Source organism: Drosophila erecta, unplaced genomic scaffold (assembly GCF_003286155.1).
Source record: "Drosophila erecta strain 14021-0224.00,06,07 unplaced genomic scaffold, DereRS2 tig00000021-arrow-pilon, whole genome shotgun sequence".
In the NCBI taxonomy this organism is placed as follows: Eukaryota; Metazoa; Arthropoda; class Insecta; order Diptera; family Drosophilidae; genus Drosophila; species Drosophila erecta.
In genome coordinates, this window is record NW_020825198.1 from 25,936,748 (window position 1) to 25,964,310 (window position 27,563).

The window sequence follows — 27,563 nt, forward strand, 5'->3', positions numbered from 1 at the left end:
TTAAATGGTTCAATATACACAGTTTAACCAATACACCCCACACTACCCATTATGTACCCAATCAATACCAGATAAGAACCAGACTTTCATATGAATACAGGATGTAACTCTCTCTAAATCCTAAGATCCAAAGTCCATATTTGAGGCTTGAACGTCCATCAATCTAGATCAATAAGTAGAGTTAAGTTTGAGACCTAAATTAAGAAGGTCGGTGTTTTTCAAAATAAAGAGTTGTAATTATTCAGTTCAATAAAAAAATTTTTTTTTTGACCTATAAATATATTTATATTTAAAAATTTTAATAATATTAAATAATAAATAATAATAAATATTTAAATAATATTATTACCAACATATAATTGCGCAGTCGGTAGGATCATCATCAAAATAGGAAGTCCTTTTAGTACAGTACTGGTCATTTACAGGATATGCTATACAACTAGCTAACCTGACCAGCGAATTAAAACAGGGATTTCTAAATTAAATGGATCCGCAAAACGGATCCGTGCGCGTAGATTTCTATAACAAAAAATTCCGTGTGGTCAGATAAACTCAGCAAATTAACTAAGAAAAATCCCGTGCGCTCGGATACAAAATTTTATTAAAATTTTTAATTCCGTGGGTTTAAATAAACCAAAACAAATAACATTTTAAAACTCTGTGCATCAAAAAATTTACAAATACTACAATATAGCAGTTCCACAACATTCTGAGAACAGACATTAAAGAATTGCACTACTACGATGGCACACCTGGCAAGTTGTCCGCGTTCGTCAACCAGGTCGAACAACTGCTCAATTTATATCCCACCCAAGATGCCAGGCAGGCACGTGTAATATATGGAGCGGTGAAGCGTGATCACAGACTCAGCGCTGGAAGTTGTAATACAAGCAAGACCAACGATATGGATAGAAATTAAAACAACATTAGCAACATCATTCAAGGACCGTAGACCATACGTAACCCTAGTGAGACAACTGGAGTAAACAACATACCCTGGTAGCATTAGTAAGTTTATTGAAAAATTAGAATTACAATATTGGAATATTTTTGCTAAACTAGAATTAGAAAATGACCTTATTGATAAGTTAAACTTCACTGAAATGGAAAAAAGAACGCTTAAACTACAATAGATCGAAAATTTCCAGACAGATTGTACATGTCACTAGCGCATAAGGATATTGCCATACCATTGCCAAATTAAAACAAGCCACAATGGAGTTAGGTATAGACCACGTGACGGTAACCCCGAAAATCAATACTTTAAGAAATTATAAAGGCATAAGCAAAAAAACAAGGGAAATATGAATCAAAACTATAATTAAAGATACTTTAATAGCAGACATAATGATTGTGGTACTTACTACCCTGTAACGAATCAAAACATTAACATGCAAAGACCAAATCAATTTTTGACTAATCAAAATCAGTACTTGTCTTCAGCTATAGCTTACTTGACTTTAGCTGAGTTATAGCTGCTCATCAGAGCCGAAATTTCTACACTTTTGGAAGGGATTTAACACAAGCCAGATAACACAATCCTCGCAACTTTGAACCTTTAACTTCAAATAATGTTAACAATAATGGGCCGGTAAAAATACAACATGGAAGTCAAAGTGGGCAAAGCAGGATGGACGTAAATTTACATCACACTGCCTTTGACACTGAAAAAACGCGGGAAAACAAACCAGTCCCCATGTTCTAATAAGCTATCATAACAATTACTATAAAGGAATGATCGACACGGGTTCCTCGATCAACATCATAAAAGAAAACTTTGCAGGCTTAGAGGAGGAAGAAGAAGATTTGATAGTATACACCATAAAAGGGCCATCAAAATTAAAAAAGAGTATTATGATGAAGCCCACTCCAATACGAAGCAAATATTCCCTCCTTAGAAATGAAACGAGACCTTCGAACAGCCAAATTATCCCAAAACCTTATTTTTTCCCAAAACACGCCACTTCACAAGTTTGTCAAACTTAAAAAATATAAAAAGAAAGCACTACCAATAATAGACCAGACCATCAAAATGACCAGACCCAACAAACCAGAAAAGCTCCATAAATACAGACCACCCTGGGCCCTCCACAATCTAATAGACACAACACTCCGAACACATAAAAGTAAGAAACAGCGCCAGAAACATTCCGAAAACTGTACGAACTTACTTTTATATTCACTAACCAAAAATTAACTGCACCATAACATTTGCCGTCACAACGGAGACAAGCATTTTGAAATATGGCATACTGCCGTATTCATCCGTCCTCACCTCAAAAACAATCGCTATCCTAGAAGCAATTGAAATCCTAAAAATCAAATTCATTATCTGTTCCGACTCCTTATCAGCAATAGACTCAATCCAAAACTCAAATAACAACAGCTATTACCCAAACAGAATTAGATCACTTTTGAAACAACACGCGCCGAAAATTAAAATAATGTGGATCCCTGGCCATACAGGAATAAAATGAAATGAATTAGCCGACTAAGCTGTAAAATCAGCAGGCAATATGCCACTAATTCTCACAAGAAACATAAGCAACACAGATATAAAAAGACATCTTAAAAAGGAATTTGTGATAAAAGAAAAGAAAACATTATAAACATTATATAAATCAATCAATCAACACAAGTAACACACACCTGCGATTATTTTAAAAATTCCCACCCAAATTATACTAAACTAGACCAAATAAAAGTAAATATGACATTGACTAGGACACACAAAAATAACCAAACAACACTACCTAAACACTACCTCTTTACCATATTGTCCGTTTTGCCAAGGTGATATTTCAATAAGCCATATACTTAACTCATCCCATCCCTCCTGCAAACCAAACAAGCCATATTAAACAACACAGCCCTCTTAGTAACCCCGACCGATACAAAAAATTCTACTTTTCTCAAAAAACAGAAGTATGAAGAAGTATTTCAAGGTAAATCTAAAAAAAAAAAATACAAATGTACATAATAAATACAAAAACAATTTAGACATATACCCAATATGATTAAGATTAAGATACAATGCAATTGTCAAACAACATAGCCATTGGCCCTGCAGCCAGCGCTTTAATAATTAAGGTAGGTTAGTTTTTTTAAACTACTCTATCTATTATAATAAATAAATAAATAAATTAAACGCGTTACAGTGAGTTACGATGGTTTTCGGCTTCTGACTTTAAAACGGACGGTCGTGCTTTTTTCTGCGATCCGAATTTATTTTTCCTTTTACCAATACCTATAGAGGGTTTTTAATAAATTCTTTAATAATTATATTTTGTTCACATAATTAGCTTCGGGAGTGAATCTCTTTTGATTTGTGCACTAATTTAAAGAAATGGTCCTTGGAGTGTGTGTGCAAATTTATTGTAGTAATTTTATTCAATCGACAAATCGGAAGTGATTTTGAATTCATTATAGTGTTGTGTCGAGGGAGGATGGCGTTCACTTAAGCCTTGAAGACCAATGATCTAAGTTGACTGCTCCCTTACTATGACTTACGTACACAGGGCTTGGGTTTGGAATAGAAAAAGGATATCCTGATGTCATAAGCAATGGAGAATGGTCGGAAAAATATGGTGAGCGCATATTTAGGAATAAGGTTTTTTGACGGAACTCGTTTTAAAACAATTTCAATTAGGAGGCTTAGCATCATAACTAAAGCTAATGCTGGTGAACAAATTAATAGCATTGAAAGAAGAAAATCAAATATTTTCTCATTTCCCCAGTCTATCATTAAATTACATTACAATTGAGTATGACCAATTCAAATATCGCGTTAAGCCTTTTAATGTGCCTAACCGTTTACGTTCGCGACGCTTGTCACTTGGCCCAAACCGCTCAAAGGCTAAGTCGAGACCCCGATATGAGCGCAACGACCTCATAAATTACACACCCTTGAACGCACACACTCACACATAGAGGGTCAATGCAGTTCGGTTAAGTTGCAATGGCAATTTCGATGGTGGTGGTGGCATTTTCCAGACACTTGCACTTTCCTCCGCCTTAATGGACAATTAACCTTGATTCCTTCCACGGCGGCCTTCCATTCCGTTCGTTCCGTTCCGTGCAGTTTCCGCTAAGACCGCCGTGACCTTGCACCACTAAATTCGGGCCAAAACACCCGGCCAAGGACACTGTGGACACAAGTGCAACTGCGATTACGATTGCCACAGTTATTTCATTTTATTGGTGGCAACTGCAGCACAGCTCCTTACGCATTATTACGTACACACGACGGCATTCGGCGGTGGGTAATTAGTCCGTCCCTGACTTTGCACCACCTGATGATTTCCAGACACTCGTATTGTACTTTTGATTAATACTCGATCTATTGTTGTTTTTTTCGTTGGTGTGGTCTTAATGTATCTCTCGCTTTCGCTTTTGATCTCAAAAATGATGATCTCAAAACTCAAACGGAAGTCCGTAAATCCATTTTTGTATCTTGCATTTTTTGTACCTCTCCCTCCTTTTGTTTTTTGTTTGTCTTCGTGTTCTGTTTACTAAAATATAATGATAAAATGGTACACAATAAGTACGCTGCTTGAGCGGCCGAATGAGAGATGACTTAGCTAAGGGCCCAAATCTAAAATGATGTTTGTCTAGGAGTTGCGAACGAGATGAAATCGTTTAAGCACCAAACTAAAGGTGGCTTGAAAGGACTGATCAGCAGTTTTGGCTTGGCTAAAGATAGTTTTCGCCGAGCTGATGATCTCTTTTCCGCGTTAGATTCACAGTTTAATAGCCTTAAGCTATTAGAGGAATCGCCAAAACGCAAGAAAGCCGCTGGAAATGATATTGAAATCATTTGTCCGCTATCCAATCCGTCTCAAAAAAGCAATCAGCAGTGATTTATATATACCTGGCACTACGTGGTCAGCAGAAGAGAAATCGAATAACCTTCTACCTATTGCACAACACCACATTATTGACGGCTTGCTCGTCTTATCGTGGTCGCAAGCTATTTCTATTCGAAACTGTCTTGCTCGACTATTGGATCTATGTCTCATAACAAGTCCTGAAAGTGTGTTTTTTCCAGAGTAGCACCTCTTACTCCACCTGAAGATATCATCCAACTTTTGCGGAGGCAATCGACACAGGTACCGTTACAAAAGAGAAATTACAGAAGTCAACCAACCGAATTCATTGTTTTCGCAAGACTAAATAATGATAAGGCTAAATAATTTTATATCTGGCTTTAATTGGTCCGATCTTTACTCCTGCAACATAATGGCGGAACTGTAAAATACAGACTTTATTTTCGGTTTATGCTTATCAAATCTTACCTTTTTTCAATAGTCAAAATGGCAAGAACTATTTAAACCGTTGTAAGTTCCAGTTCGCACAGGATCGGAAACAGCTTTATTATTTCGTTAACACTAAGCGCAAAACAGTTTCTTATTCTTTCTCGTTGTTTTGAAAATAATACTGTAACATCGGACTAGGCATTAGCCGATATAGTTTTTTCAAACAACATATTCTACATTAACTCATTCTGAAGATTTTAATTCCTAATTCCTGGTGAACTTGATACAGAGTATTATGTGCGACTATAATAGACTATTATCTCATCCTGACTCTGTGCCGCTCTGAAAGCGATCAATACTAACATAATTAGATCTTACTAATATTTATATGTTCCTCGCTCCTCGAGCCGTACCACTGGTGGTATCGGTCGTTTGGGCGTTAGGTGTGGTCGTTGGACTCGCGCGTTAAATGTAATGCACCGGATGAAAAGAACTGTCTTCAGTCCTCCTTCTGCAATAAGACTTGGAACCGTAATCTGTGTGTATATCTGTCAGTAAGTTGGGGTTGTACAACTTAAGAACTGGTTAACTGAAGAGAGCATACTTTTTGATCCTAACTGCTGTTTCTCCCCGAATTCATACTTTGAATCACCTCTCAACAAATCCGATAAAGACCTAGTAATGTAAGCGTATTCCTTAACGAATTTTCGGACATGGAGTTATGGTTCCACATTGAATTACGTAGCCTAGAAACTGTCCTTTGATGTCCAGACTGAGAATTAATACTTCACAACAACAGCATTGGTGGCGATGAGCTCTCTTAGAACTGCAAAAAGAAACGTAAAGGAATTCGAACTGTCCAGATTGTGCCACAAATGATGTATATTTTCGAGAGCCCAGTTCGATCTGAACGTGAAAGAAGCCGTTAGTTAGATCCGAAGAGGAGAATTTCTTGTCTTGTGAGGAGGCCACACGTGTGAGGAGTCTTAAGACTCCCCACAAATCGAGGTGCAGGAGAGCTGCCTAGCAACAGCAAAGAAGGCTGGAATGGAGTAGGAGTCAAGGGCAACCAGGTCAAACGGGAAATTATGGACCTTGGATACCGCGCTGGACTTTGGACTCAAGCTGGCCAAGGGCACAGAGGTTGAATATTAACGGTGTGGACTTTGGACGCACCGTGAATTAATGGGACGTGGATTGGACCTTGTACACGAGCGGGCCGTGCGCTAAAGGGGGAAATAACCGGATCCCCTTGGCCTATAAAAGGGACGGCGCAAGCGCAGCTCGGGACAGTCAGTGAGAATCGTTAGTATACGCGAGGAGCCCTACCTCAGGCCAGACAGTCGGTGAGAATACGTGAGAATACGCAAGGAGCCCTACCTCAGAAGATTCAGTGGAGTCAGTGGTCGGCAAAGGTGGTCCGGAGAAGAGCGTCTGCTTGACCTAACGGGCGATATACCTCTCCGCCATAACATCCTAAGCCCCTGTTTCTTGGATATCAAAATTACTGGCGATGTGTGCTCAGAGGTACTCGGCTGAACGATCTTCTCAGCAACGACCTTTTTGACTTGATCGTCAATTCTACCGTCAAACTATCCTCATTCTAGTGTGGATTCCGTTGCCTAGTTCAAGAAAATGTTTCTGCACATCAAGCATAGATCTGCGCCTGTGTCGACGAGTCCTTTGAAACAACGATTTGAATGTCTTTGTACTCTAAGTTCAAGGCCAAGCTGTTTGGCTTTGCCGCTGGGTTCTCCAAAGGAACAGTATTAGCATTACTCCCCTGTTTAACTTCGACCTTTACCGTAGTGACACGATGACCTGACTGTCCGCAATGAAAGCATTTACAATCCTTCTTCATGTAGGACGGATCCCTACTAGTTCTACCGCCTTCTACTCCACTACTTTTTTAGAATCCGCTCTGCTTGACACTACACGTCTCGCCTCACGCCTTCCGCAAATGAGCCTATACAAGTTTTCAATTCACCGTTTCTGCCCGGATTTCAGGCTGACGATCTATGATGCACTGTATCTGCACTTCCACAAACGATTGCCTTGCGCTTTTTCCAGGTAGTCTCCATTACTCGCTTATGCCAAAATGATGCTTTTCACTGTCTCTTTTCGCAAATGGCTGTTTCACCATAATTTATATTCGCAATCTTTGTAGGTAGCTGTACAACGCACTTCAACATTCTATTTATCTTGGACTTTATGTTTGGGTCAATCCCGGTGAGCCCGCAAAATTTTAGAAATTTATATATGATAAGTTTAAGTGTATTTATTCCGGCTTTCAAAGTATGTACTTGTTAATAACTTGTTCTCTTTTATTTTGCTCATTTCTTTGTGAACTCTACACAATTACTACTGCTACAATAATCGATGGTCTACAAAGTATCTAGCATTTTGAATGGCGATCTGACCATACGTTGCCAAATAGTTTACTTAAACCAATTCGAGATTGCCGCGATGAAAGCCCGCCTAGTTCAAATCCCACATTCGGCCATTCTGAATGTTCTTTCGCCTCCATTGAACCTGAAAACACCTTCATATACTCAGCAACGATAGATGCTCTAAGTTGACCCTCTGTATCACCTATACGTTCTACTTCAATAATGTAGTTGATAGACTCCTGTTTCCTTTTTAAATTAAACGCATTCCCTTTTTGTTCTATATCCGTTTGATGTTCTCTCGTGATGATTTCCGGTAGTTATCTTTTTCTTCATAGAGCTCTTTCTTTTTTTATGCGAGAGTGCCACGGCTACACCTCCCGCCCAACTGACCGAAGGGCACCGTGTATCGCACGGCTACATTCGCGATAAGATAGAAGTGACATAAGAACCAGCAATAGAACGATATGTAATGATGTGTCAAAATAAAGTTAGTATTGCTCCTGCAACAAGGCCTTTAATTTATTGCTGCCGGTCATCCGCATATCGAAAGTTAAAGCGGTGGGATCTTCGTGTTTCTTGGCTCAGTATTATTAATAATTTGCTGAAATCTTCTAACGCAATAGGGCTTTCATGGCTCAACTTTGCAAAAATTGGTACGACGATCTTGTGAATCCTTTCAACTTGATTTTCGAAATGTTCGGCTTACCTCTCCAGACACGGTAACACTACATCGATAACTGGGCTACAAGGTGGAGGACGGCCCAGATATATTTCGAATATATCCAACTGCTACAAAAAGGATGTGATTGCAGCACTTGGATGTCATCTCCATTCAACCGACTTATGATCGATGTGGTACGTAACGAATCAGCTTTGACAATTAAAGTTAGAAAGCCTGTTTAAGAATTTACGATAAGGCATCTGATGCAGCTCTTGACGATTCGCTCTGTTTTGTATTTTACCTTGTGAATAAAAATGATTTTTCGATGAGATCCTGTGTCTTCCTGGCAGGGAAATGTCCTTGATTGTGATTGATCTGAATTATCTCATTTTCCATAGCCGTAGGTACAAAACAAGTTCGCTATTGGGTCTTTGAAAAGAACGTCGTTTTTGAAGTAGAAGTCCTGGTATGTATCCTTTTCCTCAAGGATTCGAACTGCTTGGGTCCATTCGTCTTTGATCTGAGCATTAAGCAAGACAACATGTTATGTTAATGTTAATCAACATGTTTCATTTTTGTTCCGGAGCGACGTTCGATCATGTAGTTGAAGTCCGGCAAATACAATGTCCAGCGAGCTACTCGAAGAGGAACTTTCTTTTTGTTGATAGTCATTTTAAACGGTTTTTCTGAGGCTCCAAATTTATTTGCTTTTGCCAAAACCACAAAACTGTCAGGCCCACACATACTTTAAAATGTTGTTATTTTTTTATTTTATATATCCTCTAAATTTTTAAAAAACACTTTTTGTCACGCCCAAAACCACCCAAAACTGTCACGCCCACACTTTTAAAAAATTTTTTTATATATATTTTTTTTTATATATTTTCTAAAGTTCTATAGATCTGCCAAAAAACTTTTTGCCACGGCCACTTTAATGCCCCCAAACGTTCATTACCAAAACTGCCACGCTCACGCTTTTGAAAAATGTTCTAACATTTTTTCATTTTTATGTTAGTTTTTGTAAATTTCTATCAATTTGCCAAAAACTTTTTGCCATGCGCACTCCAACGCTCACAAACCGCCCAAGACTGGCACGCCCACACTTTTGAAAAACTTTGTGATACTTTTTCACTTTCAATAAATTTGTCAAAATACTCTAACGCCCACAAACAGCACAAAACTCTTACGCCCGCACCTCTAAAACATTTTTAAGTTTTTTTGCATTTGCGTTATCCGTAATAATGTTTGATGTTGTCGTTGTAAGCACATAACTGCACTGTGCGCCCGCTCTCTCCCTCACAAAATCTAACTGCACTCTAGCGGAACATTTAACAGCTCGCATGCAAGATTTGATTTTGTGTCTTTGCACAGTGGTCTAAATCAAAAAAAAAAACATGGAAACTAATGTTTTCTGCTTCCAAAACAAATGCCGTCAGGTAATAAAACCTGAGCACACAGCAATAACTTGTTGGCTGTATGATAAAATGGTGCTTACTAAGGGCGGAGTTTTTAGTGGCCGAACAAGTGATGACCTAGCTATGGGCCCAAATCTAAAATACTGTTAATACTTGCCTAGGGTTTGCGAACGAGATGAAAACGTTTATGCACCAAACTAAAGGTGGCTTGGAAGGACTGATCAGCAGTTTTGGCGTGGCTAAAGTTAGTTCTCGTCGATCTGATGATCTTCTTTTAGCACTGGATTCGCAGTTTAATAGCCTTAAGCTATTAGAGGAATCGCTGCCGAAATCCGCAGCTAAAAAAGATTCGGATCAATCCGATCAATCTTTTGTGGAGGGACTCAAATTTGGAATTGATGGAAATTCCGATTTGTCTGCACTGGTTTCTAGTTTACCACGACAAAGAAATATTGAAACAGAATCTGCAGTGCCAAAACCCCTAACGGTGTTTCCACTAAAGAAACAAATTTTCGTTTCTCGGCTTTCCCCTAATCAAACATCATCTGATGTAGCATCCTATATACAAACCAAAACAAGAGCCGATACGATAAAAGTGGACAAATTTAACTTTTCTAAATACATTTCATCTTTCAATATCCCTAATGAGCTATTTTTTACCATATGTTCTGGTGATTTGTGGCCGTATAGTATGGTGGGGAAAGAGTTCGAAGCTTAGACTAAAAATTGGCCCGTTGGAATTAAACTTCTCTCACGTGGCCAGACCACTGCCTCCTCTTTTACTTCTTCTTCTTCCTCTTCTTCTTCAAAAAACTAGTCTAGTCTCATAATCTCCTAATAAATATAAGACGCTTGCCTACCAAGCTTAATAAATTGTATTTTCATAGCTTTTTCTTTGCATCCCATATCATTGTGTTTACAGAGACATGTTAAAGCAAGAGATAAGATAAGTTTCCTAGGTATGTACACAATATACAGGCACTATCGTCTCTCCAGACGGGTAGGTGGAGTCTTAATTGCGGTTATGTCTACCGTCACGTCAGAGGAGGTATTTTTTTATGAGTCCTTAATGTATTCATATTCGTAGATCTGTAATTTTCCGATAGCTCTGTTTATATTATATTACGTAATGTTACGTTCCGTCGTCTTCTAAATTCCCAGAATATCGAAGAAGAATATCCCAGAAGCTGTCCGATAGGGACCAATTCGTATTTCTATGTGATTTTAATATACCTATAACTACGTGGTCCACAGAAAAAAGGCGAATATCATTCTCCCATAGCACAAGACGAGTTTAGTGACGGCTTGCTCGGCATGTCGCTTGTTGTCGCTAGTTAATTATATTCTAAACACTTTTGATCGATTTTTGGATCCAGAGTAGCACCTCTAACTGAACCTGAAGATCCATATCATCCAACTTTTGAGGTGACAATCGGTACCATAATAAAAGAGAAATCACAGAAGACAACCAAACGAATTTAATGTTTTCACAAGGCAAACTTTCTGAGGCTAAATAGTTTTATATCCGATCGTTACTCCTGCAACGTAATGGCGGATGCCATACGTATTTTTTATACCGCACTCGATGTACTATCCGTCTATCTCTAACAAACCTCCTTGGTTTAGTAAATAGTTGACAGACACTTTATTCAAAATTTAATATAATAATCACTACTACAAAACACAATTCAATCAAGAAAGAACGCTATAGTCGAGTTCCGAATACTAGTGGAAGTGTGAAGGAGAAATTTTCACATTTGTCCGGCATATTATTGAAATGGAAAAAAATTTGTAAATGCTTCAAAAATCGGATTTAAAGATCGGTCAATGGTACGGTTCCCCTAGTATAATTGTTTACATTTGACTCGTAGAGTATTCGGGAATGGAAAAAAGTAAAAAGTAGCTTTAACACCCAGAATTTTTAAAAATGTTGATGCTAATTTCACAATATCACTTGTTTCCATTTCCATCAACAAGACAAAACAATTTCGAAATATCTGCCTTGCGAGAAATGTGTCTATATGGTCAGATGGTCTAGAACCTCGATTGCCTTAGCAAGCAGCAAAACGTTTCTGTTGTGACCTGGATTCAATGCAATTAAAGCCTGAGATAAAATTAATGTGAAACTTTTAAAGTTTTTTTTTACACCTTGAAACAAATATCATTGATCTTATAAGAAGTAGCTAGCCATGTATATTAGTCAAAACTACCATAATTTATAAATTAGTTAAATATGCATTGCCTGAGACGAAACAGTAAATACAAACAAAACTTTTAATAAACTTTATACAATTTATATACAATCCCAAACCAATTTAATGGATATTGTATAACATGAACCTATCTTTACTCTTAAAATAATTATTTAATCGTATTGTTTGGTGAAGATAAATATACATTTTTACTCACGATTGATTGCTCTAAAGCAAAAACATAATGGTTAAAAAATTTGTGAAGCTTTTCATTGGTATAGTTAATGCATAGCTGCTCAAATGAGTTATGAGAAAAATTTTCGAATCCAAATATATCGAGAACTCCAAGAAATTTAGCGCCATCTTGTCCTGGATTTGTGCAGTTATTTATTTTCGAAACCAGCCATGTAAACGTTTTTGAGTACAATGCTTTTGCCAAAGCATGTCGATTTTCTATAGCCTAAAAATAAATGTATTTATTAAGAGATTTATTAATAAAGGTATTTCTGGAATATACCTGCAAAGGGTTCGAAGAAAATGAAATTAACTAAAAATATTTATAACAGCTATATCTTTATATAGTATATATACTCCTTATATCAATGTATATCAATATAAATTTCATTATTCAGCCGACACTATTCTTCTGTTCATAAATTCTTAAATGATTCATGAAGATTCATGAAACTTCTACCTGATGCCTTCCCATTGTCAATTTTTCAGTAAAAAGCACAGGAGGAAATAAGTAATAAACTAGTAATTCGCGACCCAACTATTATTAAAAGATGGAAATAGTGGCAGCAAATGACTCAAATTCGGAATCGGATTAGCTTAAAAAAAACAAAACATAGTTTTCTGTAAAGAAAATGAATAATAATGAATAATATTCTTTATTAAATATCTTTAATGTAAATAAGCCATATAAGCTATTCGGCATATATGAGCCTCTTTGCTCTTTTAAGTCCAACAATAACATTGGGCTTAATCTTGACGCCGTGCGACGCCTATATTCTCGAGCTCGTAGATAGGATATCTTTTCTTTGGTTTATATGAAGATCGACTATAATATGCAACTGGTTTCAGCTGATCCCTCAAATGGTGCACCAATAGTTCTGATATAGTAATAGCACTGGCATTCGTGTGTAGTTTGTGCCCTGCATCTAGACAGGGATGAGGCAATCCTTCAACTCGATAAAAACATCCAGCACACGAACTTGTAATTGGATTGGTGCCAAAATACACACCGTTAAAGGTTACGGTGAAAGGATAGGTGAGCGTGAGGAAAAATGAGAACTGACGATCGGTACGAAAAGCAACTGTTTAAAATCGTTTATGCGCCAAACTAAAGGTGGCTTGAAAGGACTGATAAGCAGTTTTGGAGTGGCTAAAGTTAGTTCGCGTCGAGCTGATGATCTTCTTTTCGCGCTAGATTCGCAGTTTAATAGCCTTATGCTATTAAAGGAATCGCTGCTGAAATCCGCAGCTAAAAAAAATTCGGAGCAATCCGATCAATCCTTTGTGGAGGGAGTGAAATTTGGAATTGATGGAGATTCCGATTTGTCTGCACTGGTTTCTAGTTTACCACGACAAAGGAATAGCCACGAAGCCACAAGTTGTCCGAAAAGCAACTGTTTTCAGGCATTTTAATATTTATATCTCGTTATGTTGGGGAGGTGCGAGACTCCCTAAAGTCCCACGACACAAATACATATTTTTCGATGAGCTCCTGTTTTTTTTTTTTTTTAGTCCACAGCCCAATGCATAACTCTACATTCTCAACTTGGGTCTGATATAGCCGACGACCAAGCTATAAACGCTGGAGTTCCCAAAGGCAGCGTACTTGAACCTATGCTGTGCTGTACGTCCTTTATACAGCAGACAAACCAACAAGCAGACTTCTTACGACTTCTACGTTTGCCGACGACAAAGTGATTTTAAGTCTATCCAAATGACCCGTCCAACCAACAAATCAATGCTTTTGTCACTTAGTGGCTGTGAAGAAGTTACTAGTCAGATAGTCAAAAAATAAACGAACAAAAATGTGAGCAATTGACAGTCACAAATTGGCAGACTGCCCCGATCACCTTAAAAAACAACGTACTCCCAAAACAAATGAAATTAGAGTGCACATCGACCGAAGGCTCACATGGTACAAACACATCGAAACCATCTTCAGCTTAAGGCTTGTAGCCTCGATTGGCCTATTAACTCTCGGTCATCTCTTTGTCTGGACTACAGGTTCTTACTCTATAATTCCCTATTAAAACCATCTGGACGTACGACAACCAACTATGGGAAAGTGCTAGCAGCAGTAATATAGACAACATTCAAAGGGCTCAATCAAAGATACTTAGAAGAATCACTTGAGCATTCTGGTATATCCAAAACGAAAATATGTATAGAGACCTGAACATAACACCCTTCAGAGAAGGGATAACTCAACAAAAACATAAGTACATAAGCAAATAAGGTTCACATCCTAACAACCTTGCGAGAAGTTTATCGCGGGTTTGTAACCAATCCCATCTTCACCGCAACGACCTTCCCACCCAACAATGATAACTATTATTTAAAAGACTATTAAGACTGGTGTATAATTAAGATTTGAAAAATTTCGTAAATTCTGAGAAGATTCAATAAATAAATACATTAAAAAAAATTGCGTTTTTGAAAATAACTTAGCTGTGCTCCTTTCAGTATCCATTCGTCGGTAAGTTTAATTTTCGTCCCAAAACTATTGTCGATCTTGGAGTTAATGTTCTGCAAATATGAAGCGCAATGAGGTACCCAAACATAAACTTCGGAAACGATCGTGAACTTTATTTCTAAAACACAAACACATTTCTAAAACCAATACCTCCAGCTCATTCTAATCGAATAACGTTTGTTCCTCTCCAAATCCATGTGCAAGCCGTTTCTATGTAACGTATCTATGTTTATAAGCACCGGTGCGTTTGAGCTCGAGTTTCTGTAAAACTGCAAAATTACTTTAAACTGCAACCTGTTTCGCACACATATCCGTAACATCTCTGCTCCTCGCTGATACTTCTACTTTCGTTCAGATGCAAAAACTTAGTCTTTTCAGTCTGGTTATTTTCATGACCATTTTGCCTAAAATATCAAAATAACTTCCAAAAATTAACACCTGACTTTCGTATATTCATGTCAAGCATTCTTCCTTTCCAGTGAATATTTCACTGCCTAGTGAAAAATGTTCCTGCGCAACAGGCATAGATCTGCGATTCTTTAAAACTTTTAATCAAGGGCTACAGTAACAATCGTAGTATCCTTAAGATCAAAACAATCTTACCAAATCAAACAACCATTTTCAAAATCTACGGTTGCAACCAATGTTAGTGCATCAAAGCAAACTACCTACATGCCATACAAATAAACCAGCATTAATACTTTTATTCAAAATGAAGAACTATTTGAAAGCAAATAAATTTATGAAGCTTATTGCTTAAGCTCCACTCAGTCAATGACCACACCCTTCCTGAGTATGATTGGCTAAGAGTATATTCCTTTCGAGACTATATTCCATTGCCAACTTGTAAAAGCAACAAAAAATCTGTCTATTTCATACAACATCTCTCATTCGCAAAAACTTTAAAATCTACTGCATCATTTACTACAAATCATTTTTTTTGGCACTCATTCTTCGTTTCTTGATCGGTAAGCATTGTTGTCGTCGAACTCAGCCAAATACCTATATTGTTGTCGCCGCTATTTTAAGCGCACACTCACAAGAAATAAAATGTATAACGTTTCCCAAATAAAGGCGGAGTTTTAATCGAAAAATTGCCAAAAAGCTGGCAGCGTAAACATTATTGACCCCGACGTGCAGTGGATTTGCAGTGGATTTAAACAAATTCTAATAAAAATAAAGGCATTTTCTGGCCTGAAGTGCAATAATAACAACAAGTCAGTGTTTATCGCCAACAGAATTAAGGTTTGCGGACAGACAATTGTTAAACAGACGTACTTTGCACGTACTTTGCCTCTTCTCTTTGCTTTTGACTGCGCATAACTTCGGAAAAACATACATACATCGGATGCCAATGTTTGCCAACCAATTAGATTTTTTTGCCCACGTCCAGTTTTGAGGATATGAAATTTCGAAAATCAAAAAGTTGACATTTCTGAATTTTTTTTAAATAGCAATAACTACGATTGCCCACCCTTTAGAATTTTGAAAAAACTTTTAGCTTAGAAAATACAAGCCCTTAAGGAATTATGTATTTTCCAAAAATGCATTAAATTAAAACTAAATATTTCAAACAAAATTTTTAGCTATGTAGCTTTTTAATCGTACAGCAAATTAAGGGTTAAGCATATGAAATTGTTGTTGCTTAGCATAGAGAACTAGGTAAGAATAAGCGGAATACACAATATTGTTTTTGTAATATGTACATATGTACGTATGTATGCATTGTCAATGCGGCACGTAACACATGTGCGTATGCATGTGTGTGTAGGCAGATCCTACAGCGTGTGAGTTGGCGTGTTGAGTTGGTTAGTTTTAATTAAAAATAATTTTTTTTAAGGATAAAAACAATTTTTAAAGGGTTTGCAAACGATTTTGATTGAAAATATTCAGTTTTAATCGGTGGAAAATGCATAATTCTTTAAGAGCTTATATTTTCTAAACTAAAAGTTTTTTCAAAATTCTAACGGGTGGACAAACAAAATTATTGCGATTAAAAAAAAAGTTAAAAAAAAACTTTTTGATTTTCGAAAATTTTTGAAATTTCATATCTTTAAAAGTGGACGTGGGCAAAAAAAACTAATTGGTTAGCAAACGATTCCAGCTTTCAAATTTCAAAATTTCGAATTTACCGAACCCAGCTTCTTTGAGCTTAATAACATGTCTCTTGCTGAAGTGCCTACCTTTTCATCGGTTTCTGATAAGATAGCGCGTCTTGAAGGCACAACCGAGGTTTATTTTGTCAGGCTTATGGTTATTGCCAGTTATTGTGGATAAAATTGGGTTAGTCCATTTGATTGATTTAGATGTACGCTTGCATCTGATTTTCCAAATTAAAACTGCATATGGACGGCATCAAGATTCGCTAGAAGCTCTCGATTTTAATGAAATCGGCAGCCAACCCCGAGATGAATTTGATGAAATGGCTTTACATTTTAAGTTTCGTTTGCGTGCTCATATTCAACAGCGTAGAGATGAACAAGCTACCAGCCCTATCTGGTCACAACATCTCTACATCTTATATCACGGCTAAACGTTCCTGCGTTCCAGAGCATCACACTCGGGCATGCACGAGCCGTGTGTGTTGAAATAAGCACCATACTAATACTCTTAACATTAATACTAATGGCAGTCAAACATTTGAATCTGGTAACTTCTCGTTTTGCGCAGCAGTTGCAGCTGGACGAGTCGTTTAGTCGCTCTAGTTTCCAACTGAAGGATTTATAGTCGTTATTTGCAATCTCAGACATCAAGCTATTCCACGTTGCTCACCGCACCCCATACATAGATGACTGGAATATTCCACCCAACATTCGGTTAGCGGATCCTGCTGCGACACTTACACCAGATTACCTGCAGGTGAATACTCTGTGCATTTGCCATTTAAGTCTAAGTCTACAAATTTAGGCGAGTCCTACGCGCACGCTCACCGTAGATTTTTAAATCTGGAGTACAAACTAGATCGGCAGCCGTCTCAGAGAACAATATTCGGCCTTTATTCATGAATATCTAAGCCTTAAACACATGTCTCTGGTTAACTCTGCGGATATTTCTTCGTGCAGGTATTTTCTACCGCATCATTGTATCTTAAAGGAGGATAGTCCAACGACTAAGCTTCGCGTGGTATTTGATGCATCAGCTTCGTCTGGCCAATCTCTCAATAAGGCGCTCCTAGCAGGACCTGTCATACAACTTCGGTTGTTTGACATTGAAATTGACACTGTTTGACATTTTAATGAAATTTCGATCATAAGCACTGGAGACATATGCTAAATATATCGGTGTGTCCGTATGATGGCTCCAGATAATTATTACCAATGAATCTTGTGGAGAGACTCTCCTAAGGAGGAGTCTGTGTTCAAGTTGGACACAGTCACTTATGGAACCAAGCCAGTTTCCTTCTTGTTAGTGCGGGCAAAGCATCAGCTTGCTCGAGATGAAGGCTCTATTTATCCATTGGCTCGACTGCTTTGCTAGAGGATTTCCACGTAGATGATTTTATTTCAGGTGGCAACTTAATTTCTGAGGTTATAAACAAAATGCAACAAACTTCAAAGACTCTGTCCTGTGCCAACTTTAAACTCCCCAAATTATGTTCATGTCATTCAGCTGTTATTGAAGGTGATGCTGAAGACGACAAGGAGCAGTTTCTGCAGTTTGATGACAGAGTGACATAACCAAGTTCGTTGGTCTTGCTTGTGATCCATCTACGGATAATTTATTATTTTCGTTTTTGTCTCTGCCTTAAACTAAAAAAACCTAGTAAGCGCTCTATCTTATCGAATATTGCTTATACTTACGACTTTCTGGGACTTATCGGACCTGCAGTTGCTAAATGCAAGATTTTCTTGCAGCAATTGTAGAAGGCTACACTGAACTGGGACGAAAGTCTTTCTTTAGAGTTGCAATCGACCTGGATGGACATTAGCAGCAATTTTGTGAATGTAAGCCGTTTAACCTTTCCCAGACTAGTACTACCCCAAATGATATCGTAGAAGTTCATGGATTCTGTGACGCCAGCTTGGAAGCGTACAGAGCTTGTGTACATTGTTTCTAAGTCCGAGGAGGCAACTAGTCATCTACTGTATTCGAAGTCTAGAGTAGCTCCCTTAAAAAGATTGACGGTACCGAAGCTGGGACTTTCGGGGGCTTTATTTTCTCAACTTATGATGCTTCGATGGGAAATATTTCTGCTGGAGTGATTCGTCCGTGGACTTGTCTTGGATCAGGAACCTTATAACTTTGGGATTCTTCGCCAACCGAGTGGCTCCTATTCAAAAATTAACAAGCGGCATGGAATGGCATTATATATCTTAACCCTGCTGATATTCTTTCCAGAGGTACAACTCCAAATTAAGTGATGCAATCTAAGCTTTGGTTTTATGGTCCGCCCTTTCTTACACAAGATTCAAAATACTAATAATAAAATAATAATAACTACAAAATAAAATAATTCGACCACAAATTGAGCTCCGAAGGAGAGTGCTACTAAGTAAATCCCCATATCCGGATACTACTATCAATTGTATGCTTATTAATTTATTCCCTGCCATGCAACGTCTCTAAATTTATTTCCCGTAATCGCCATCCTGGGCTTTGGGTTACCGATATTTTACACGGAACTAAAATTCTTATACGGCGCGTCCAGCATGAGCATATGTGGGACGAAATTAAGGAGTTGCAGTCTAAGGGAATTGTCAAAAATTGTGGATTGTGGAAAGCAGCAGTTAAGACGGCCAATCATCATCTGTATCGATGATTTGGAACACCGCTTCTCAGTTTTGAGGAGCTGTGTACCCTCATCTGTCAAGTTTCTGCAATCGTTAATTCTCGGCCTTTAGTTTCGATTTCAGATATCCCGGGCGACCTCGATTTTTTTTACTCCTACACACTTTCTTCTTTGCGGACCTGCTGAGACTCTTGTGGAGCCTGACTTGACTGCAGGGGCTGTTTTCGGCTCGTTGGCGTGAGGAATATCTAACCCTGCTTCAACAGCTCTCCAAATGACGCTAAGCAAGTCGACCTGATTATGATTTCTGAACAGCAAAATCGAATTCCGTAGATACTTAATACTAAACAAGGTTATTTATATGCCTATTATAATGTAAGACCGCAGCATCTCTCTCTCGGTTTTTCTATGCAGCGGCGGTTGTTTTTTTTTTTTGGCACTCACTCTTCGTTTCTTGATCGCTAATAATTGTTGTCGGCGAATTTTTTCGCAGCCAAAAACTTTTTTTTATTATCGCCGCTTTTCTTAGCACAAATTCACAAGAAATAAAATGTATAACGTTTCCAAAATTAAGGCATAGTTTAAAGTGGAAAATTAAGCTGCCAAAAAGGTGGCAGCGCAAACAGCATGTATTCAAATGCATTGGGAGGCTCAGCCATTTTAGTACACAAATCAGTCTCCCATTTGCAACACAAAATTAACTCAGACATTGAAAAGATTTGAGATGTTGGATTAACCTAACCACAAATTCAGAATGAACAACCTCCAAAACTTCCTTTCCCGAAAAACCTTACCCACACCCCTTAGGACCCACGAGTCCTAGGTGACTCGAATCGGTAACATTCTTTCTGGGAATACCCCAGGGCTAACAAAAGGCAACAAGTTATTAGATCGCTCAGACTGTATTCTCCCAAACGAAAATCTTCGACCACTAACCCACTACTACAACTAACAGCACCTTCACAAAAAGATTTTGTTCTTGCCTCTGCTGGAATAGCCCTAGAAACCACCTTCCCATTCTTATTTAAACATTACTCCTCCATCATAACCAAACTCCCCTTTAATCTTAAACAAGATAAAACGATATAGTCGAGTTCCCCGACTATGAGATACCCGTTACTCAGCTAGTGGAAGTGCAAACGAGAAATTTAAACATTATCTGGAGAAATTGGGGAAAAAATAATTAAATGAAAAAAACTTAAACATTTTTTTAAAGTGTGGGCATAAGACTTTTCTTTGGTTTGTCGGTGTTAGAGTGGGCGTGACAAAAAGGTTTTTTGAAAATCTAAGCAAATTTATAAGGATATATTTAAAAATTAAAATATAATATATCACAACATTTTTCAAAAGTGTGGGTGTGACAGTTTTGGGCGGTTTTTGGGCGTTAGAGGGGACGTGGCTACATTTGGAAACAAACTTGCGCTGCGTCTATGTCTCTGTCTCAACTCAAGTCGAATCCACCCGACGTGGAATTTATTTAATTTATTTAAAGAAACACTTCGGGAGCTGCGCATACAGTCTAATGCCCACAAACAACCCAAAACTATCACGCCCCTTTACGTCCACTCAATGAACAGATTATAAGAGAAAATAAATGTTGTCCCAAAAATTATGTTTACCGGATCAAACAAAAACTCTTCTTAATAAGAAAAAAAGTAGACACTATCAAGCCTTCAACACACAAACGAATTTTAAAATATCTTCTCATCACATCTATTAGCTAAGTAACGGGTATCAGATAGCCCACACAATCGTCAATAACGTTCGCTCCCGTTTTTATTGTTGCTTAAATATATAGATCGAACTGACTGTTGCGCCGTTTCAACATTATATTTTGCATGAGTTGCCAACATTCGACAGAATTATACTAATTTTAAACTAAAAACTCTTCTATGATACGTACCTCTTTAATTTTTAAAGGAATTTCCGTAATATTTCCTCGAACGTTTATTTGGCGAATTAATAAAACCTTTTTAAAATCACAGCGATTAAGTCCCAATAGGTTTGATATACTCGATATCGCTTCTTGGTCTGAACCTGAAAAATCGGTGACTTCTCCATCAACGTCCATAAACTCTATATTACCTAGCCACAAAATGGAACTGAGTACTTTAAAAACGCCATCTATAACAAATTGGGGAATTTGTAAAACCGTAAACGCCATGGTAACGGCATCAAACTTCTTTGACTCTAAGCTCATATTTATTTTTTCAGAATTGGATGTATTTAGATATTTGTAAAACTCAGGTGGCCTTAGATGAAAGGATTTTGCTATGCCAATATTTTTCTGCCCCTGAGCTACTAATTGATACATAATATGATAGTTCCGTTCCCCTTCACTTTGAAATGTTATCCGAGATTGTTCGAGCAGGTAATCTTGAATTACGCATCCTTTAATACAGTTGTAATCGTCAAAGCAAACTTGCATAAATTTGCCAAATCTAGAACTGTTGTCGTTTCTTGTTGTTTTGGCATTTCCTGTAAAGGGAAGTTAAACAAAAAATTTTATTTTAAATGTGGGAATAAAGGAAACGTTTCTGAGCCTATTAACTATTTAATTAGCGACATATTATTATGCATAACCTTATGTCACGATCCGGACCACTATATATAATATACATAATATACATAATATAGGTGTCATTTTAAATTAGACATAAAGAAAGCCACTAATAAATCCGATTGCGTAATGTAAAATTTCAATGTAATGAATACAAAACCTTTAGCGGAGGACAAAACAAACTAGCAAACTAACACTAACAGCACGTTACCTCACTTCATCCTTAAAATGTTCAAAGACAAGGTAGATAATTCAGGTGTTGACTTCAGCTTGAGATTCGGAGTTGAGCAAATCGCTGCTCTTCAATTATACGATTTATTCTCGTTATGGCGACCATCTCTGCATCTATACAAGGTCGAGAACAATGAGTTCTAGAAAAAGAAGACTAAGCATGATAATGCCAATCTCGCCGATACAAAACACAACAAAAAAAAACATATAATGCTATGGTAAAGTTCCCTGACTATCAAATACCCGTACTCATTTAGTGGAAGTGCGAAGGAGAAATTTCATAATTTTCTGGAATATTGGTAGAAATTGGAGAAAAAAAAATAAAATTAAAAAAAACTTAAAATTATTTGAAGTGTGGGGACCAGAAGAATTCAGTTTTTGGCGGTTTGTGGGAGCTGCTTCTTTGTCTCTGGAAGCTGTGTGCTTAATCTCAACATTCTTGCTTTTGTAGTTCCTGAGATCGAGGCATTCATACGTACAGACTGACAGACGGACGAACAGACGATCTTGCCAGATCGACTCGACTTTTAATCCTGACCAAGAATAAATGTACTTTACTTTACCATGCTCAATGACCAGTGTAACAAGAACTATTTAAACCGTTGGAGTCCTTTGTGATTCCTCTCCATAAAAAAGGTAACAAATTGGATGCAAGCAATTACAGAGGAATCTCTAAATTGTCGGCAATTCCTAAGCTTTTTAAAAATGTTATCATTCCTCATTTGCAACACCGTTGTAGGTAGAGCACGGTTTTATGAAACGCAGATCAACAATCACTAACCTTTTGGAACTTACTTCGGAAAACACACAATTTATAATCTTGGTGTTATTTTAGACCCTAAACACCAATTTTCAGACCATATTTCGTCTAATGTCAATTAGGCCAAGGGTGCGCTTGGATGACGACACCCGGAGCGCTCCTCGGTCGGTTGGGCGTACAAAAAAAAAAAAAATTTATTTCATACATATTAGAATCATAGGTATTGGAACATATAAATAAAGAAGAAAAAAAGAGATTGTGTGCATTCCTGCACCCGTTACTCAGCTATTAGAAGTGCGAACGAGAAATTTTATAATTTTCTGAACAAAAAATGCAAAAAAAAAATGTTATTAAAAAAAATTCAAATTTTTTCAAAAGTATGGGCGTGACAGTTTTGGGCGGTAAAGTGGGCGTGTCAAAAGTTCTTCGGCAAATCGATAGAAATTTACAAGACTAATAAAAAAGTGAAAAGATATCACATTATTTAAAAATGTGTACAAAAGACCTCAGCCCAATAAAGAGGGGGACAGAAGCGTCACAGTCTCTCGGAAACAGATTCCAAGTCTGAAAGAGATATAGTCCCTTGGAGGCAGAAGATTTTAAATCCAGAAGTAACACTGTCTTTCGGATCCAGAAGGTTTGACTCGCCAGGACCAGAAGAATTCATTGACCCAAGTGGGACAAGAAAACCCTGGACACGAATGGTATCTACGCATGTTATTTCCGCCGCATAAGGATAACCAGCTAAGCCCTCTAGCAGTCTCCACAAGGTGATTGCAAAAGGAAGCATGTCGAAGCAGAAAGACCAGTACTTTGAACCAGTCGAGGGAAAGTTCCAAGATGGATTCCATACTGCCAACGTGATCAACACTGTAGAGCTGACAAAACACAAGGACGATATCCTAGGCGTGCATCACACTCTTAATTTCATCGCCATCGTGTTGGTGCTCCTAGTGATCCTGAATCTGGTGAAAAACGTACTCAGGATCCCGTACCCGCAATAAATGCCAAACTTTGTTGCACGGGCATCCGACTTAATCGATTTAGCTTAGCTTCTGTTAACTCCTCCGTCAGCTAAGTGAAGAGCGTCCTCGGTTTTACTAGTGTTTGCTTGTAGGTTCTTGATGATCTCGCTTCGTTTCCGAAGTCAAATCATGACGGCTGGCAGTGTGACTCCGCCGCTCCATATAGGTCTGTAGGTCAACATGTATTGTAAATTCGTCAAACTCATCTAATAAAGAAGGGGCAAGCTCAAGTGCTCCCGATGCTTGGTCACTTTGATATGAGTGACTGCAGAAACCACCGGTTTTCTTCTAAAGACACCATAGTTGTTGGTGTAACGTGTTCCGTTAATCGTGATTTCGTCGTCAAAGTTTACCAGGTAGGTTCCGGAGATAGACGACGGTGAGCTCGAAGACCCTGAGATGTTTACAGCAGCATCGTGGATGATGATCTCGCCGTCGTCTATTACAACCAGCCTATCCAGATGGCCAGGGCGAGTTCTTCATTGCGCTAGTGTTCCAGATATTAGTTGCTGCGTTTTTTTGACAGAAGCTACTTATAATACATCTGTTATGTTAAAATTAGTGAAATGCTTAAATGTCATATCCTTAACATAAACGTTGTTTAACATTACTGGACTGATCAAGTTTATTTTTGAAAGTGTTAAAGCAAGGATTTAGTTCTGTAAGTCTGAGATAATCATTCTATTTTTTGCTAGAATTGTTTCGTATAGATGATCAGAGTCAATTTTATCTGTTTTGCTAATTGAGTTAACTATTTCGGTTAGTTCGTTGAGTCTTGTCTGAAATGTAGTGTTTAATTTGTCAGATAAACTGTTGCAGTCGTAAAGGTCGTCATTAAAAGCGCTGATGTTAGTATAAGATAAAAGAAAAAGTAAAAATTTTAATTCCTATTCTATTCTTATTTCCTAGTATTAGTAAATTCTTATTTTTTTATATTGTTTTTATGAGCCACCCCAAAAATTGGGTTTTTTGGTATGCCCTTGAGCAAATTGGCTGAATCACAGCAAACTTTGAGAATATTTCAATACACGTTTTTGCCCTGTTTTGCCCAACATCTGTTTTTGGGATGTCCGTCATACTTAGTCATTGAGCAGACTCTACAGCTCGCAACGATTTCTGTTGTTCATTTGGACATGTAAGGAAAAAAATAGTCAAGCATTATTTGCCTAACATTTTCCAGTGCCGCTCGGTGGGCTCGGGTTTGTTCCCATTTGTTCCGATTTAACTTGGATGTCAGTTACCAAATACGTTAAGTATCGAAATGTTGTTGACGGGAAAAGTTCGATCAGTGTGTGTTGTACAATATAAAAGCAAGGATCGGTAGTTCGCAATGGATCCATTCGCAATCCATTGACGACTCCTGAATTAACTACGTCTTCTGAAATAGCACGAAGGTTATAACAGATGAGGACCACTGGTTTGTCAGTGATCTCTATAGTGTAGGTCAGGTATTCTTCGCTATGGATTGTAAAAATGTCGAAACATTGCGAATCTGAGTCTAAGGCATTCACGTTTTGACGTGATAATGCATCGGCTACATAATATATTTATCTTTGCCGGGTTTGTAAATTATTTTTGCATTATGCTAGTCAATACAGGCTTTCCAGCGCTTTATTTTGCCATTGGGATTCTTATCGGACACAGCATATGTCAGCTTCTGATGATGATCTGTATAGATGTTACACCATACAAGTAATTTCTTAAATTTTGTAAAGCCCAAACAAAACTAGGAGCTCTGGCTCGTTTTTCCTCGTTATTCCGAAGTGCCCGAGAAATAAGTGCAATGGGACGACCTTCTTGGAATAGCACCGTTCCGATGCCATGCCCCGAGGCATCTGTTGTTAGGTCAAAGGGTTTTTTAAAATCCGGATATTTCAAAACGACATCTTTAGAGGTCAATATATCCCTTAGTTTTTCAAACGCTTCAGTTTCTTTCTACGTTAGTTCAATAATTACTTTCCTCGAGTGATAAGCACTTATTTTGCTATTTTCGCCCTTTAAGAATTTCGGGTCTGGTGATATTAGCGAATTCCTTGATAAAACATCTACAATAACTTGCTAACCCTATAAATGATCTAAGGTCGAAAAGGGTTCTCGGGAACCTTTCCACCTCTCCACCTTTTCTGGTGGAGTTTGAATTCTACCTCTGGACACAGTAAATCCCAGAAGATTTTTAAAATTCTTGGATTTTTCCTGAGACACTCTCATGTTAGCCTCTTCAAGGTTTTTTAAAACCTTGTTAATATGGTCCTCTTTTTTAAGTCTTTAACATAGACATGACAGGTTTTTCCTACCTTCTCGCGGAGGACATCATCAATAGCCCTCTGAAATATGCTCGGTGCATTTTTTAAACCGAACGGAAGTCTTTTTAAAGTCCGAACGGAAACTCATACTTCTCATTGTTTACAGAAAACGCGGGTTTTTTCTATCCCTTTCCGCCAGTTATATTTAATAGAAGCCTTACTTAAGGTCCAGTGTTTTAAAATACAGACCCTCACCCATGTTTGTCAATATTGAAGAAATATTAGGTATTGGGTGTTTATCACTAACGGTTTTTTGATTCAGTTTCCTGAAATCTATGACCATTCTTTTTTTTTATGACCGAATTCATCAACCCCTTTTTATCAACAAACCAAATAGGGTTATTATAGGACGATCTTGATGGTCGAATGATGTTGCTTTCTAGAAGTTGTTTGAACCTAAAAAGTTTAAAAATTACCTGGCTGCCTGGCCGAAAATCTTCAACCACTCTGGGAAACAAAGTCTGTTTATAATATAGAGCTATATATATGTATAATTCAACCTAATATCTACTAATAACCAGGGTCCAGGGGAATGTATGTATAATTTCACCTTAATATCTAGTAATACCCAGGGTTCAGAGCGTCGAGATCTCAACACCCAAGATTATATTGGGGTAAGTTTGACGGAACACAGTTTTCTTGTGTCATATATTCACATATGTTTTTGTGTAAAACCCATTTATAGTTTACCCATTTAAGTTTATTAAGCATAATTAGAATATTATTTTTACCCTCTAAAATGTTAAATAATTAAAGCTTTTATTAATAAAAACAATTTTTCAGCGGCCAGAATCAGTCTTGTTTTTGTATTCACAAAGGCAAAGCGACGTTTGTAGTCGTGAATACTCAGCAGTTTTGTTGACGTGTGAACCTTTTTCAGGGGGCAAATTCGATACTCTCCGCTACAAGAATTATTATCAAGTAATGTAGCTTCTATATCTTCTAGCTTACTTTTATCCATGGAACTAGCCAGAAATTAATTATGTAATAAATGCATAATTTGAAAGCATATACGATACAATTAGTCGGTGAATACATTTTAAAAGGGGAAGCATATGCTGGCAACCTGGTGCCTGCACATCGAATACCTCTTCCTCTGCCCAAGTTGAGGAACAAGGGCACTAATATATCGGCGTAACAGAACTGGTGCGGAAGTACTTTCCGTATTCATAGTGTTATTAGGATAAGCGTTATAGATTCCTGAGTAATGCTAGTGTGAGATTAGTGTACCCAAACATGCATAACCTTTATCTTCAATTGTCAAAAATGAATTTGATTATTTATAGAACATTGGACGAATGGAGTAACAATGCAAGTTTGCTAAATTTTTTTGAA

At 37.6% G+C, this 27,563-nt stretch overlaps 1 protein-coding gene across 1 annotated transcript in view; it reads right to left on the reverse strand.

Moving 5' to 3' along the window:
* The window catches only part of LOC26526255 (unconventional myosin-VIIa), a 713,556-nt gene that overhangs the window by 501,201 nt on the left and 184,792 nt on the right, over positions 1 to 27,563 (reverse strand). Inside the window, exons 7-8 of the mRNA XM_026976734.1 lie at positions 21,253 to 21,827; positions 12,131 to 12,373 (exon numbers count right to left, since the gene is read on the reverse strand). Coding sequence (XP_026832535.1) covers positions 12,131 to 12,373; positions 21,253 to 21,827 — 818 coding nt within the window. The remainder of the gene's footprint in view (positions 1 to 12,130; positions 12,374 to 21,252; positions 21,828 to 27,563) is intronic.